At 48.5% G+C, this 14,252-nt stretch overlaps 1 protein-coding gene across 3 annotated transcripts in view; it reads left to right on the top strand.

Moving 5' to 3' along the window:
• Nucleotides 1-11,536, top strand: part of UBAC2 (UBA domain containing 2) — a 186,071-nt gene extending 174,535 nt beyond the window's left edge. For 2 of the 3 annotated variants that reach the window (XM_011993801.1, XM_011993799.1), the window contains exon 9: nt 10,334-11,532. In XM_011993801.1, coding sequence (XP_011849191.1) covers nt 10,334-10,441 — 108 coding nt within the window. In that variant the 3' untranslated portion in view covers nt 10,442-11,532. Of the gene's footprint in view, nt 1-10,333 lie in introns of all 3 variants that reach the window. The other variant, XM_011993800.1, reaches the window with a different exon arrangement.
• The last annotated feature ends 2,716 nt before the right edge of the window (nt 11,537-14,252 follow it).

Below are 14,252 nucleotides of genomic sequence, written 5' to 3'. Positions count from 1 at the left end.
AAACCCACCTAAACTCCTAAAATGTTCACCTCCTGAAAGCAGAGATCTATTATTTATTGGTTTCGAGACACACTTGTGCTTCTGCTCTGAGTAGCCAAGCATGGCAGCACATTGGGTATTGGGTTAGCCTCCCATGGCGTCTGGTCTCCCTGTGGACAGCGAGCTCCCTGAGGACTGGGGCCAGGTCTGCCTTGTTTCCTACCCTATGAAAAGCCTGATACACATAGATGCCCCAGCATCGGTTGGAGAGGGGTTGAACACGAAGGCGTGGCCAGTAAACTTCCCTTTCAGAACTCTTGTTTTCACGTCAAAACTGTGCTAGAGAGTGGTATTACACCAGGTTTTCCCATTGCTTACTCTAGTGGATTGAAAATGTTTTCTAACAAGATCCCAAAGTTAGATGTGTTACAATGAAATACTAGGTGGTACTCAAGTAGCAATCGACTTTTGTGGGGTGTCTCATTCTGCTGGGTGCTCTGAGAGATGTACACAAAGGAGCTCGGCCAGCCTTCACTGAAGACCTGCTCCATACCAGACCCTGACGAGGCCCTAGACACACTTGGTCTCAAAGCAGCCCAGAGCCCTGGCAGGGGTATATAATAACCAGAAACCTGAGTTCAGCCAAGAGATGTGAAAGGAGGGGGGTTCTGCAGTTCTCCCAAGGAAGAGAGTGGTCAGATGGGGAAAGGGAGTGGGGGCTTCACTGCCTTGCAAGGGTCTCGACCATGTGTCCACGTGGGGGTGGGCGGCTGGTGCCGACTGGTAACCGGTGCCAGCTGCTATGACAGCAGTGGGTGAGGCAGGCCCAGCACATCTGGGCTCCCTCAACAGGGTGTGCGTGCTACCCTGCACCCAGTGTGAGCTCAGGATCGGGTGGGGACCGTCTTCAGGTGGGCATCACTTTCTGCAAGCGTCAGAATATGGGAAGTAAAAACCCAAAAAAATATTTGTTTTTGACGCGCTTAGCTAAAAGGGAAGTTAAAGAAAACCACACTCTAGTTTGAATAAACCAAGAGGAGTATTTCACTGAGGGGAGTTGCTGGAAATCTCATTGGAATGAATGTCCCATTTTACTTATGTCAAAGAGGAGTTGAATTGCAAGTAAAATACCAAAGTGGGATTTCATTTATTTTCTTTTCTCTTTTTTTTTTTTTTGAGACATATTCTTGCTCTGTATCCCAAGCTGGAGTGCAGTGGTACTACATGGCTCACTGCTCACTGCACCCTCGACCTCCTGGGTTCAAGCCATCCTCCCAACCCCGCCTCCTGAGTAGCTGGGACTACAGGCACATGCCACCATGCCCAGCTAATTTTTTTTTTTGGTAGAGACAAGGGTCGCCCAGGCTGGCATTTTCTTAAATGAGAATTATCTTGAGGTAGTAGGGACACACATCCGAATCATAGAAGATGTTTAAAAATAAAAAATAAGGAAAGAGAAACTGGTACAGATTTATTTCCATCTCTAGGGTGTTTTCCTCATTCAGTGAGGTCTCTGAAAAGCACGTTATAGGGGAATGGATTCCATCTTGCTCCTTTGGAATATTGTCAGGTGACGGTGACAGTGTTCTTGTGGCAACGCCTATTTCTGTCACGCTCGTCTGCCTTGGTCAGCCAGCCATGCGGAAGCGTCACACCAGGGCTGGTGGAGGGAGGGCTGCTGACGCCTGTGGTTCAGGAGCTTGTGACGAAAGGCAGCTGATGGAGTCACGCCTTGCTCCATTGGGGCACCCTGGACACCTCCAAGTGGGTCTTCATCCTTGTGCTCTGGTGGGGCACCCTGGACACCTCCAGAGCAGGTCTTCATCCGCGTGAGGGCGGAGCTGGAGTTTGCTGTTGCCGCAGCACCAGCCGCCCCCGGGTGTCCTCTGAGTGGCCTTATCTCTGCTCCTCACCTCTGGAAGTCAGGTTTCCTGTCACAGAAAGCAGGCTCTGGATGTTACATTTGGGGAATGTTAGTGTCTAGAAATAAGAAATAAGTAGATGTGGAAGACAGGAAAGCATAGCATGCTGGAGGTGAACCCAACTAGAGCTGGCTTCTCAATGAGGTTAGAGGAAGGAATCATTTCGATTTGGGGGCTAGAAACCAAGCTGCACTCTAATCTGATATTTTGTGGTGAGGATTTTTAGGCAGAAACTTCCTGTGATGTCTGAGCAGGAGGAAGGTACTGACTGCTCTGCGATGGAGAGGGAATGTTGAAAGAATGCCGTTTTAGAAAATGTCTTTGGGACATTTTTAAAATTTTCCAGACCAATGACTGCAAGCCCATCAAGCCAAGGCTGACGGAGTTGCAGCATGCTGCGCACACCTCACCTCGCCACTGCCTCCACTCACGCCAGAACATGTGTCTGTCCTAGCACGGTCTTTTCCAGAGTCTCAGTGTCCTCCCAGCATTCTCATTTTGTCCTCCACATGTTTATTGGTCACTTTTGATCTTCACGTTCAGCCTTCTCTAACCGGTGCTGGGCACGGGTGTGTCAGGCTCTGTGTTGGGAGGAAGCAAGCCAGACCTGGTGCCCGCCCTCAGGGAGCTCACCATCTGTGAGGGAGACCAGATCCATGCAAGGCCCTAACCCAGTACCCAACTCATGCAAGTACCTAGTGCCAGTCCTTAGAGCAGAGGAGACCGTCTGTAAATATTCATTCCTGTACTTGAACAACTTGACATCAGGAGATTTTACATTGAAACTTTATCTTCCTGTGGATGTTAGATCGGATCAGGTGCTCGTGGTGAGTTCTGATGCTTCTCATCCCAGTAGCTGAACTACAAAGACAGGAAGCAGCCTGCAGAGAAAATGAAATAGTTCAGGGTTTCAATGTGAGTTAATGTGTGTTGTGGCTAAAATCTGATGCTTTCGATAGGGAGAGAGATGGGCTGACCATCTATAAATACCATTATTTATATAGTCATCAGAGGTGTGTATTTGCTAAACTTTATAAATACATAAAGTGTTTCCAGGAGTCACTAGAACAACACAGGCTTTTTGTTAGAATGTTATGCTCACCATTTAAAAAGATTGCTCCTGTCTTTTTGACTTCACTAGGGCCCACCACACACCTGACCCCGCTGTCCTCCATAGGATAATAGTGGTCCTGAGAGGTCATGTTTATTGAGAGCTTGTCATGTGCCCATCACTGTTCTGGGCTTCTCACATGCATCCCTCTCATCTCCCAAACTGCGAGGAAACAGAGAGCCAGAGCCTGGTCGCCTGCATGTGGTCACATGGGGCCAACTCCAGAGCTGGGGTCCCCCTGCCACCCAGCGCTGGAGGCAGACCTGAGACAGCATACAGCCTCCCCTGCATTTTTATTTCACGGAAACATGAACCTGGTTTTCTGTCCCTACAATTGAGTACCCCTTATCCAGAATGCATGCTGCTGTAGTCCTTCAGTAAGCCCATCACACGTTTTCACTATGTCGTCTGTAGACACTTTTTCTGCAGTGTTAACATCATCTCCATCATCACTGTTGTCACAGTCACCTTGACTCAACCATCTCAGCTATTTCACCATGGGTCAATTGATGAACAGCTGGAGCCCCCTTATCGATGTTAAAAACTTCAATATCTGGCTCACGCCTGTAATTCCAGCATGTTGGGAGGCCGAGGTGGGCAGATCACTTGAGGTCAAGAGTTCAAGACCAGCCTGGCCAACATAGTGAAACACAAAAACACAGAAATTAGCCGGTCGTGGTGGTGCATGCCTGTAGTCCCAGCTACTTGGGAGGCTGAAGCAGGAGAATGGCTTGAACCCAGGAGGTGGAGGTTGCAGTGAGCCGATACCAGGCCACTGCACGCTAACCTGGGTGACCCACTGAGACTGTGTCTCAAAAATAAAATGAAACTTCAACATCCACTTCTTCCAGCTTACTGACAGACTCCAAAGGTATATTTTTTACCTGTTTGGAGGTCAGACATCATTTTATCCTCACTTGACATGTGGAATCCTTCAAAGTCACCACCTCGTTCATCATCATCACTGAACATAGCAGAGGCCAGAGATTGTGCCAGGCTTGCATAGCTGTGTTTTGAGTCACTGTGTTGCATGCATTGACAACAGCACATATGGCATCCTTCACGCTAAACACCTCTTGAAAATCTTCGTACCCATTCATTGCTGCTAGCATGTTGTTCAAGAAGGTACTTTTATATTTATCTTTCATTGATCTAACAATACCTTGGCCACAAGGCTGAATGAATGAAGTCACATTTGGGGAAAAGTACATGGCATAAACATTATTTTTGATGAGCATTTCAGCTGGAGGATTAACGGAAAAGTTGTCAAGGAATAACAAAATACTTCAGTCATCATCCAGCCCAGCTTCCCTCCAGTGAGCACAAGTCACAGGTCCAAAACGTTTGTGAGACCAATCAGAAAAGATACTCCTAGTTAAACATGCCTTTTTGTTAGCATAATGATGGTCTGGTAAGAAATTCACTCCTTGAAAACAGCAAGGACACAAGCTTTTGCCTGTCATGCAAGTTTACGCTTATGCATGCCTCTGCGCTAGCGCATCCCAGCAGAGTTGTTCTGCCCTTGATGTCTTCAGTTCCTGGGGGGGCTGTCTCATCACCTGTAGTTTGTGTCCTTCTGGAACAATAAACCAAAGCAGTGATTCCATCAGCATTATAGACTTGTTCTGGCATCAGATTTTCATCAGCAATGACCTCGGCAAACTCAACAGTGAATTTCTTTGCTGCTTCATGATGCTTTATCACCACATTAAAAAATTTAGTTGCATATTTTTTCTTAAATTTCTGCAGCCAACATGTTGAATATTCATAGTTCCCTTTCATTTTCGGTTCATCCTGATAGATCCTTGCTTGTTTCCTGACCCACATAGCATTAAGTGGCAGGTGTTCGCTGCAACACCAAGGGAATCATCCTCGGTACATGATCAGGATCTTCATTTTTAGCTTTATGCAGTGTTCCTCTATTTTTCGTTAATTTCTGTTTATCACTTTTAGCATAGAACTTCAACAGTTTATCCTTCTGTTTCTTTAGGTCCTATATGGTGGTCACTCCAACTCCATACTCTCCTGTAAGACATTTTACACTCACACTGCTCTCCACTTTCTCCAACAGCTTGACTTTCTATGCTATAGATAAACATAAATCTTTTCTTATCACTGTTACCCAGAAGGGTATCTGCAGGCCTTTTAGATATTTTAACAACATTTTTATAACACAGAGCAGAAAGTAAGCAAAAAAACACAGTGAGTGATGCACGTGGGATTTGGCCCCATGCAGGGCATTGTGGGGAACGTGCCCAGTGGCATGTGCTTGTGTGGGGGCATCGGGGCATGTGCAGAAAAGGCACGTCACAGCTGCAGGAGGGTGAGAGGGCCTCTTTTCTCTTGGAGACACTGAATAAACTACGTGTGGTGGCCTGCATTTTGACTGTGGCCCATCACATGCGGTCAGGTGTGGAACTTTTTCCATTTGTACTGTCATGTTGGTACTCAAAAAGTTTTAAATTCTGGAGCATTATCGATTTTGAATTTTCAGATTAGGAATGCTTAACTTGTGTTTTGCTTACCTGACTGCACATCTGCACAGGCCTCGATTTCATCTTTCTGTAATTTGAGCACAGGAGTTGATGCCTCACATGCTAAATAAGCTTTCCCAGGAGAGACTGTAATGAGATGGGCGGGGATTGGGTATGCTGGGCTTCTCCAGGCAGATGAGTAGTAAGAGCCACAGCAGTAATAGTTAGTGTCCGCCAAAGAGGCCTATAGACAACTGTTCTTGTGTTGCTAGTTTTTGCTCTAGTTCTTACTGTCTATATTGTGAACCACTGAAACTACATAGAGAAAGGACAGCAGGGGCCACTTGGCTAACTTGCAGGGCTGTGAGCACTGCACCGCACCCCTCCACTGGGGAGTATTGGGTAAGCACCCATCGGAACACCTATCCCGTGACCCTCGTCGTCCTTGCTGGCTGGCTGTCATCGCATACCCAAGCCGAAGCATGCAATTTCAGTTTGCCATGAATGTTTCGTTTTGGACACTACAGGACACTTTCAGGTATCATTTCTTAGCATAATTGTTTATTCTTTTTAAAGAACTGTGCTAACATTATTGCTACTTAGCAGTTGTTTTTAATCTGGTGAAAATACAGGTCAGTGGGCAATGAAAGTTCTCCTATCACACTTGTCTTCTCACCCATAAAAATTGCATAAAGCTCTGAAGCCAGCTTTGGCTAAAGGAGCATGATCCACCCCTCAGAGGATGAAGAGCAAACCTGCTGCAAGCTTGTGACACCAGACACTCTCTTCTGCCAAGAGCTGTGAAAAGCCAGTCTTAGTTGTCAAAACCAGCACCACGGCACATGCTGTTCATGTCTGAGAGAGAATAAACTCAGAAGGAAGTCTTGTGTACATGGAAAACTTTTGTTCTTACTCTAGGATGTCACCTACATGACTTACAACCCAACCCAGCCATCCCAGACCTAAGGGCTTCTTCCCTCTCCAGGGCAGGGCCTGCGTGCAGTCCGTGCTGCTGCCCTGTCTTGGTGGCCTGTGTGCAGCCTGCCCATCCTCTGGATTCCAAACCAAATGCATCATCAGTGGAGGGAAAGCTCAAGTGCCAGGTGGAGCTGTGGCCTAAGGTCACACTTCATCACTCCAGATTACGAATCGTGATTTGCCAAATCTCCAAATTGCTGAGTGTGGACAGCAGATGGATTTGTTTCTGCTGACTGGGTGCAGAGAAGCAGCCAGTCCTCAGCTGTGCTTGAAGTACTACAGGTAGTAGTAAAAGTAGCTTTTCCAAGCCATTTAAATAAATGTCATTAAGAGTGGCCAAGTTGTTTGGGGGCCATGGCATCATGGTGGTGGATAACAGGTGGAAGGAAGGCAGGCCACCTCCCATTTGGCCTGAGTTACCTCCACCAATGACAGTGGTCCTTAACTGGAAGTAACTGGAGGAAACATCATACAGGTTATTTCAACCCGAGATTGGAAAGACCACCTTGATCAGAGAGAGTTTTCCTTCCACGTGATACATATCCAACCTGAGTCCTCCAGCCCCTCTCCCTGCGCAACCTGATGGAGGCTTGAGAAAGCACTTAGCTTGAAAATGTTCCTAAGGAAAAGGAAAGTGTGAATTCTGAGAACCGAATGGCAGAATTGAAGTTTCACGTCTGGCAAAAGCCAGAACAGATTATTATCAAATAGATGATTTGTGAACGCTGAAAAGACAGCTGTGGCCTAGGACACCAAACCAATGCCGTTGGCAAGATGTCACCAAGACCTTTGACAACATCTCATCAGCTTATGAGAGATGTTGGTGACATGCAGAATGGATAATGATAGTGCAATAAAGTGGGTTTGAAACTGATTTAAAATGTTCATTAACCCCTTGAACACAGAGTTCTGGACTCTTTGACCTGACCTGTTTGACATTTTCATCAATAATAACTTGAACAAAGTTGTAGAGGTTTACTAATCAAATTTAGGCATGATGCAAGTTTGAGGGAGATTATTAACAGCAGATAACAAAACTAGAATTGAAAAGAATTGATTTTGGTTGGCTGGAAAATGATTAGATGGAATTTAATAGAAATATGTACAGTCCTAGACTTAAAAGGTCAGGTAGGATTTGAGAGACCTGACTCGAGAGCATTTTATGTGAAAATTCCTGAGTGCTTTCAGCAGGCCCAGCTTAACTGGCCACACCAGTGATGCAGCTCCTTACACAAGAGCGTGCACAGACACACACATACATGCACACTACTCATACATTCCTCTGCTCTCATTGAAGCTAAGGGCCCAGACTGTCGGAGGGCAGCAGCCTCACTGCTCATTGCCCCGGTGAGACCACACCCATGGTGTCACACTCAGTTCTGGGCACGGTGTTCTGAGATGGTGTGCACAAATGCGAGGGGACTGGGCTGAAAGGAACTGGATCCTGAAACACAGGAATGAGCAAAGGCAGCCACGGCCCTCATACTGGGAGTTCACAGCGGTGGGGAGAAGCTATCGCCCCACACACACAGCTGCAGGGAGCCCAGGACAGAAGGCAGTGGGGCCATGAGGACTTCACTCTGGGAGCCTTCTAGTCTGGGAGACATGGGAAAGGGCAGGGGCCCCAAGACTCACCAGGGGAAGAGGAGTCAGCAGGCTCAGGGCAGAGGGCAGAGACGGCAACAGGCAGAACAAGCCGCGGTGCCCACAGGCCAGGGTGGGGGCCAAGAAAAGCCAGTGGTTGAGGGAGGAAGGAGAGGGCTGTCACACCCGCAAAGCGCTTTATGTAGGAAAAGAGAATAGGGTTGTTCTCGGTTACTTCAAAGGGCAAAATCAAGAGCTGTGGCGTTGTGCGAATGGCAGCTCGTGAGAGGCAGAACACCAGGGTGGCAGCATTCTCAGCCACCTGGCAGCAAGGCCGGGGCACTCAGCCACAGCTGATGTGCATATGATGCATTAGGAGTGTGCATGTGTGTGTGTGTCTGTGCACGCTCTTGTGTAAGGAGCTGCATCACTGGTGTGGCCAGTTAAGCTGGGCCTGCTGAAAGCACTCAGGAACTTTCACATAAAATGCTCTCAAGTCAGGTCTCTCAAATCCTACCTGACCTTTTAAGTCTAGGACTGTACATATCTCTGTTAAATTCCATCTGATCATTTTCCAGCCAACCAAAATCAATTCTTTTCAATTCTAGTTTTGTTATCTATTGTTTTGTTATCTATACCACTCTCTCCTCTGGCGGGAAAACAAACTAGAAGGTTTCTGCCTTCGCTGTGCGCTGCCCACCAGCCCCGGGCAGCTGAGCGTGAGTCACCTGAGGGTACCGTTGTGTCCCAGGTGCTGGGCCTCTTGCTGCCCCGGGACAGCCCTCCCCACCAGAAGGCATGTAGAGGACACCTAGCAGCCCTTCTTAGCTTCCTAGCCAGGGCTGTGCGTCTGTCCCTGTGCTAAGGGTTGAAAGCAACGTTCCAGGAAGCAGCACACTCAGTGCGTGCATTTGTAAGCCTAGTCCTCACCCACTGAATGGTCCCATGACATGGGCAGCAGCCCCCGTTTGGAAAAGCCCTGGCTGGACTCCAGCTTCTGAGCAGTGTCCACTGCGTGTCCCTGTTTGCCCTCAGCTCTTCCCTAAGGCTTTTGGGGGAGGAGGGGTCTGGGTGTCTGGGCCTGCGTGGTCACTGGGGGGTTCCCTCCCCCACCTGCCTCTCTCCTGTCTGCACCTTCTTCCTCACCTTGCTGGGTCCTTGGGTTAATTTTGCTCAGAATATCCAGAGTTAGCCACTAAGCTGCGGGTGAAATGGGATGGAAAGGAAGAACAGCAGGCTTTCTGGAGCCACATGCCCGTCCCTTCCTCCAGCCACCCCATGCCATAGTCCCCACTCACACACCCCGAGTCCCCTGAGCAGGGGGAGGGGTGGCAATACTGGGCCCCTTCTCTTTCCACCATGTAACACCAAGTAGCTCGCTCTCTTTCGGAAAAAAAATTGGAAACTCTGACTAAGTCCTCAGGTGAACCCACAAAAGCCTCTTTAATGCGCAAGTGACTGAAAAACTCAACATGTACAAGACTGTTGACTTTTACGAGATGTTATTGCAAGTGCAGTTTATTTTAATATAAGTACAAAAAAAGTATTCCTGTGGCAATCTGGGGCCATGAATATTTTTGTAATACATTCTTAATTGGGAAAAAAGGTTGCAAATAAGCTTTAGTAACACTGCCAATTTCGATACTGGAGACTGCCTGTAGAGAAAAGTACAGGAAATCTCCATATGCACAGAATCAGGATTTGTGGTCAAAAACAATTGCACGCCTGCTCCTCCCTGCTTCTGGTGGCTTTCGCTACCTCCTTCCCTCGGTTGCTGCCCCAGGCTCAGCCCCCCTTTGCTGCCTGTGTAAGCCCCAGGCTGCGAACGGGACAGCTGTTAAAAGTAGTCCGAGCACCCAAAGGCAGGCAGTTCTGTGGCAGTGGCGCCAGGAGTGTGATGCCAGGGCTGAGCGTGTGTCACCGTCATAGGGAATCACATTTGACGCTGAGGTGTGTGGCCTGGCAGTGAGCCCGGGCAGCTCATGCTGACCTGCTCCCAAGGCCTGGTCCCACTAGGCCACTTGACCCTCAGGAACCCTATGTCTTCGTCTGTAGACTGAGGGTTACATGCGAGAATGCATATGTATCAGCTACCCCTAGTAAACATTGAAAAATTTGTACCTGGTGTAACTTTTAAGTATCAGATTCCATATTGAAATGAAAATGGTTTGTTTGTAAACAGTTTTGACCTTTGCCACACGGCTCACATGAGGAACATTTGGGGCCCAGGGATAAGCAGCAGTGTCATCAGCGCCCTCAGGTTTCTGGGTTTTCTCTGCCTGCAGGTCGCCCGGCTCATGGAGATGGGATTTTCCAGAGGTGATGCTTTGGAAGCCCTGAGAGCTTCAAACAATGACCTCAATGTCGCCACCAACTTCCTGCTGCAACACTGATGGTCCCAGGCCAACACTGGGACCAGACCGGCCACCGAGTGACAGTGCGTGGTCCCCACCATCAGATCAGCCCAGGGACCGAGCATCTCTGGTGCTGATGTTCTTGTGGGAAGAGGGAGGTTCCACCGCACCCCTGCCTTCAACCCCAAGACTGTTGCCATTATAGTATGGAAATAAGTTTGCCATTACATTAGCATGTATTTTCTACCTATATTTTTTAATGGGCATTTTCCCTAGGTTGGAGAGTCATCACTCGTTTTGAATGTGTTTAAAATGCATTAAAATGGAAGATTTCTGCAGGCAGTTAAATGGCACTCCAGATGAGGAATTACCGTAACCCTCTTACTGTAACATGTCATCTCCTGCGTTGTGATGGGGAGAGGGTGATGTTATTTCATAAAGGACATGTCAGATCCTTCTTCATGGACTTTTTTAGTTACTGTTTCTTCTCTCAAACTTGTTTTCAAATCTCTTGGGAGTGAGGGAGAAACGGGGAGCTGAATCCTCCCCCGAGCTGTTCCAGGCCAGGGGACTCCGCAGTACGTTCTCCTATATCTAGTAACAAAGAATGGTGATAACCATGCACTGGTTCAAGGTTCTGGAGTTCTCCATGAAACTTGGGTTAATTTTGCTCAGAATATCCAGAGTTAGCCACTAGGCTGCGGGTGAAATGGGATAGAGAAGAACAGCAGGCTCTCTGGAGCCACATGGGCTGACTAGGGCACTCTGTGGCTGGCCTGGCACGGGCTCAGCCCGGGAAGAGGAGAAACGATCCCTTGCCTGCCCCGTCCCTGTGGCAGGGCTAGCTGCCTGGCCCTCTCGGCTTGTAGCCAGTCAGCCCCTCTGGCAGCAGGTTCTCCTCAGGGCTTAGGTCTTGAACCTGTGGCGGCAGGAGGCAGGGCAGACTGTGGAGGACGGGATGCAGGTCGGGGAGAGGGAAGGCGGGGTGGACCGCCCTGAGCATGAAAAGACCCCACGCAAGTTGACTCTTGCAATGTGCAACTGTTATGTTCTGCAAAATGAGCAACGATGTATCAAATTGATGCAAATTTAGATGTTGATACTTACAATAAAGTTTTTAATGTGTTTTACTCTTCAGTATTTTTCTATCAGACTTGTACAAGTAAAGCCTTGTTCCAGGCTATGCATTTACCAGTCAACCAAATCCTCCGCACTGCTCGTCTTTCTTCAGAAGACTGAGTGCTTGTTTGAAGTGAGTGAAGCGCTTTTGTTCCTGTAAGTAGCACTGCCCACAGAACACCCCAGGTCAGTGGCATTACCTGTGGAAACCTGGAAGCTGGGTCTCACTGAGGCTGCCTGGGGCCACTGAGCTGCTCAGAAATGGGGGTCAAGGTGACTTTCTTGGAGCCCTGCTGGTCCCACGCACAAGCCCCTCCTTGAATCTGAGTTGCGCCACCTCAGGTTGAAAGGAACGATTAACAGTGGTGGAGATGTCCCTGACCTCGTTCACTAACCAGGCCTCATTCAACACCTGAGAGTGCTGAGCAAAGCCATGTGGGTCTGACCTCTGAGGCAAACCAAAATCCACTCTCTGTGTTCCCCGTGCAAAGGGGCACAGGCAGAGAACAACCAAAAATACACCCCCTCCTGCATGCCACCCCTTCAAACAGCACCTAGCCAAGTAAAACCAAACCAGAGGCAAAGGTCTCCCTTGGAGACTGGGGGGCAACAAATAGCCCCTTTGCAAGTAGCTAATTAGAGGCCTCAGTTCACACCTGCCAGCTGTTCTTGAGTGTTTGCTGATCAGGATTCCCTTGGGAATGAGATTGTATTTTGGAGACCTTTGTCCTGCCCACGGGAACCTTAGTGACCCTCTGTGTCTGTTGTTTACAGAGTAGAGGATTGAGGACCTAAGTAGTGGCAGAGCTGGGAGACAACTACAGGCTTGGTTTGTTCTCTTTAGTTCTTTGAGCCTCTTTCCCAGTTCCTCGCAGCTGCCAAGTCCTCACCTTTGCAGTGGTGGCCCGTGATTCTCCATCCTTGTCATGCAACTGCCAGGCCACTCTCCCTTCATCACCACCTTCTGGACAGTCACACACACACACACACACACACACACACACACACACACACGTCTACCTTTTCACGCTTGGCCATGTTTTCTGTCTTACTGGGGTTCGCGTAGCTCACGCATTCTTGCTTCCTGCAAATATTGACACAAAAGCATTGACACAGGCATTCCCGGCAGAAGTCTGAATACCTGAGAGCTCCCCCACCTCTTGTCAAAACACTGGGACTCTTCAGACTGATGGCACCCGCGAGGAAGACCTGTGGAGCCATGCCAACCAGAGGAGGGCGCCAGTGAGCCGCTTGACTCAGCTTCCTAAGGTCTAGAAAAGGTTTAGCCTTTTGATTTTGTGCACACGGTAACAGATTGGGCTTAATTTTCGGGTGAGCAGATTTATAGATTGTGAAATGAGAAAAGGAGGGAAGATTGTCCATAGTGACCCCTTGCTCCTGACATTAAGGAAAGCCTGCCTGTAAAGTTCCAAATCATAAAGCTAGAGTGAGTTTGGGTTAGAAAGGTGGAGATGTTAGGGAAATTGAGTACAAAATTGTGAACACACTCCAGTGTCATTTAGAATATTCTGTGAGTCCCTGAGTTTATGTTCCTACAGTTGTTCTTAAGTTGAAATGGAAGTGTCTAAACCATAGACTTAAAAATTTTATCAGGCCGGGCGCGGTGGCTCAAGCCTGTAATCCCAGCACTTTGGGAGGCCGAGACGGGCAGATCACGAGGTCAGGAGATCGAGACCACGGGAAACCCCGTCTCTACTAAAAAGTACAAAAAATTAGCCGGGCGAGGTGGCGGGCGCCTGTAGTCCTAGCTACTCAGGAGGCTGATGCAGGAGAATGGCGTAAAAACCCGTGAGGCGGAGCTTGCAGTGAACTGAGATCCCGCCACTGCACTCCAGCCTGGGCAACAGAGCGAGACTCCGTCTCAAAAAAATAAAAATAAAAGAATTTTATCTTAACCTGAGAGCTTACCTGATATTTAATTTGTGAGAATCAGGAGTAGTTTCTTAACTTCCAAGTTCCCCTAACCAATAGCCAATAGTGTTTTTGTAAAGGGGTGGACCAAGAATGCCAAAATGGGCTTTCCAGCTCAAACTAAAATTCCAGCTCTAAGACTGAAATCTTACACGTGATTAAAATTGCCAGAAGCATGTGAATTTATAACCTGCCCATATAGCCCTGTCTGATACAGAAACAACCCCACTAGCTACATTTGAACAATGCCACGAATAGACCTGGGATTCAGGTAGAAGGGATGGGGGAAGTGGGCACTGGATGTTGGAAATCAGTCTGAACAGAGGCGGGGACTAGAGAGCCAAATCACAAATCCTGCTCTTGGGATAATGGAGTGAATCAGGGAATTAGGAGAGAGGAGGGCTGAGAATGGAACCCTGAGGAATTCAGCATCTGGAGAGGAGGAAGAGGCAGAGAGGCGGCAGGAGGATCGGGAGAGGGCAGCTCAGGTGGGGACGTGGGAGAGTCAAGGGTTGGGGACGCTACTGTTGGGAAGGGCAAGGGCAAGGGCCGAGTGGTGGTGGCTTCCAGAGGAAATTTAAGGACCGGTGAGAAAGTGGAGGTGGGGCACAGGCTCAACAAGGACACTTGGCAGAGGGGAAGGGGAGAGCCAGGGACAGAGACCATGAGATGCAGGCCCAGAATGGGGTGCACTCACGAGCCACGAAGCGGGGTACCACAGGAACCAGAAGCATGCTTCGTTCAGTCCCCTGGACCTAGAGGAAGGAGAAGATGAAGGGCAAAATGAGGTGCGAAGGCG

This window comes from Mandrillus leucophaeus, unplaced genomic scaffold (genome assembly GCF_000951045.1).
Source record: "Mandrillus leucophaeus isolate KB7577 unplaced genomic scaffold, Mleu.le_1.0 Scaffold434, whole genome shotgun sequence".
NCBI lineage: Eukaryota > Metazoa > Chordata > Mammalia > Primates > Cercopithecidae > Mandrillus > Mandrillus leucophaeus.
The sequence above is the reverse complement of the archived record's forward strand: the minus strand, read 5'-3'. Positions and strand labels throughout refer to the sequence as shown.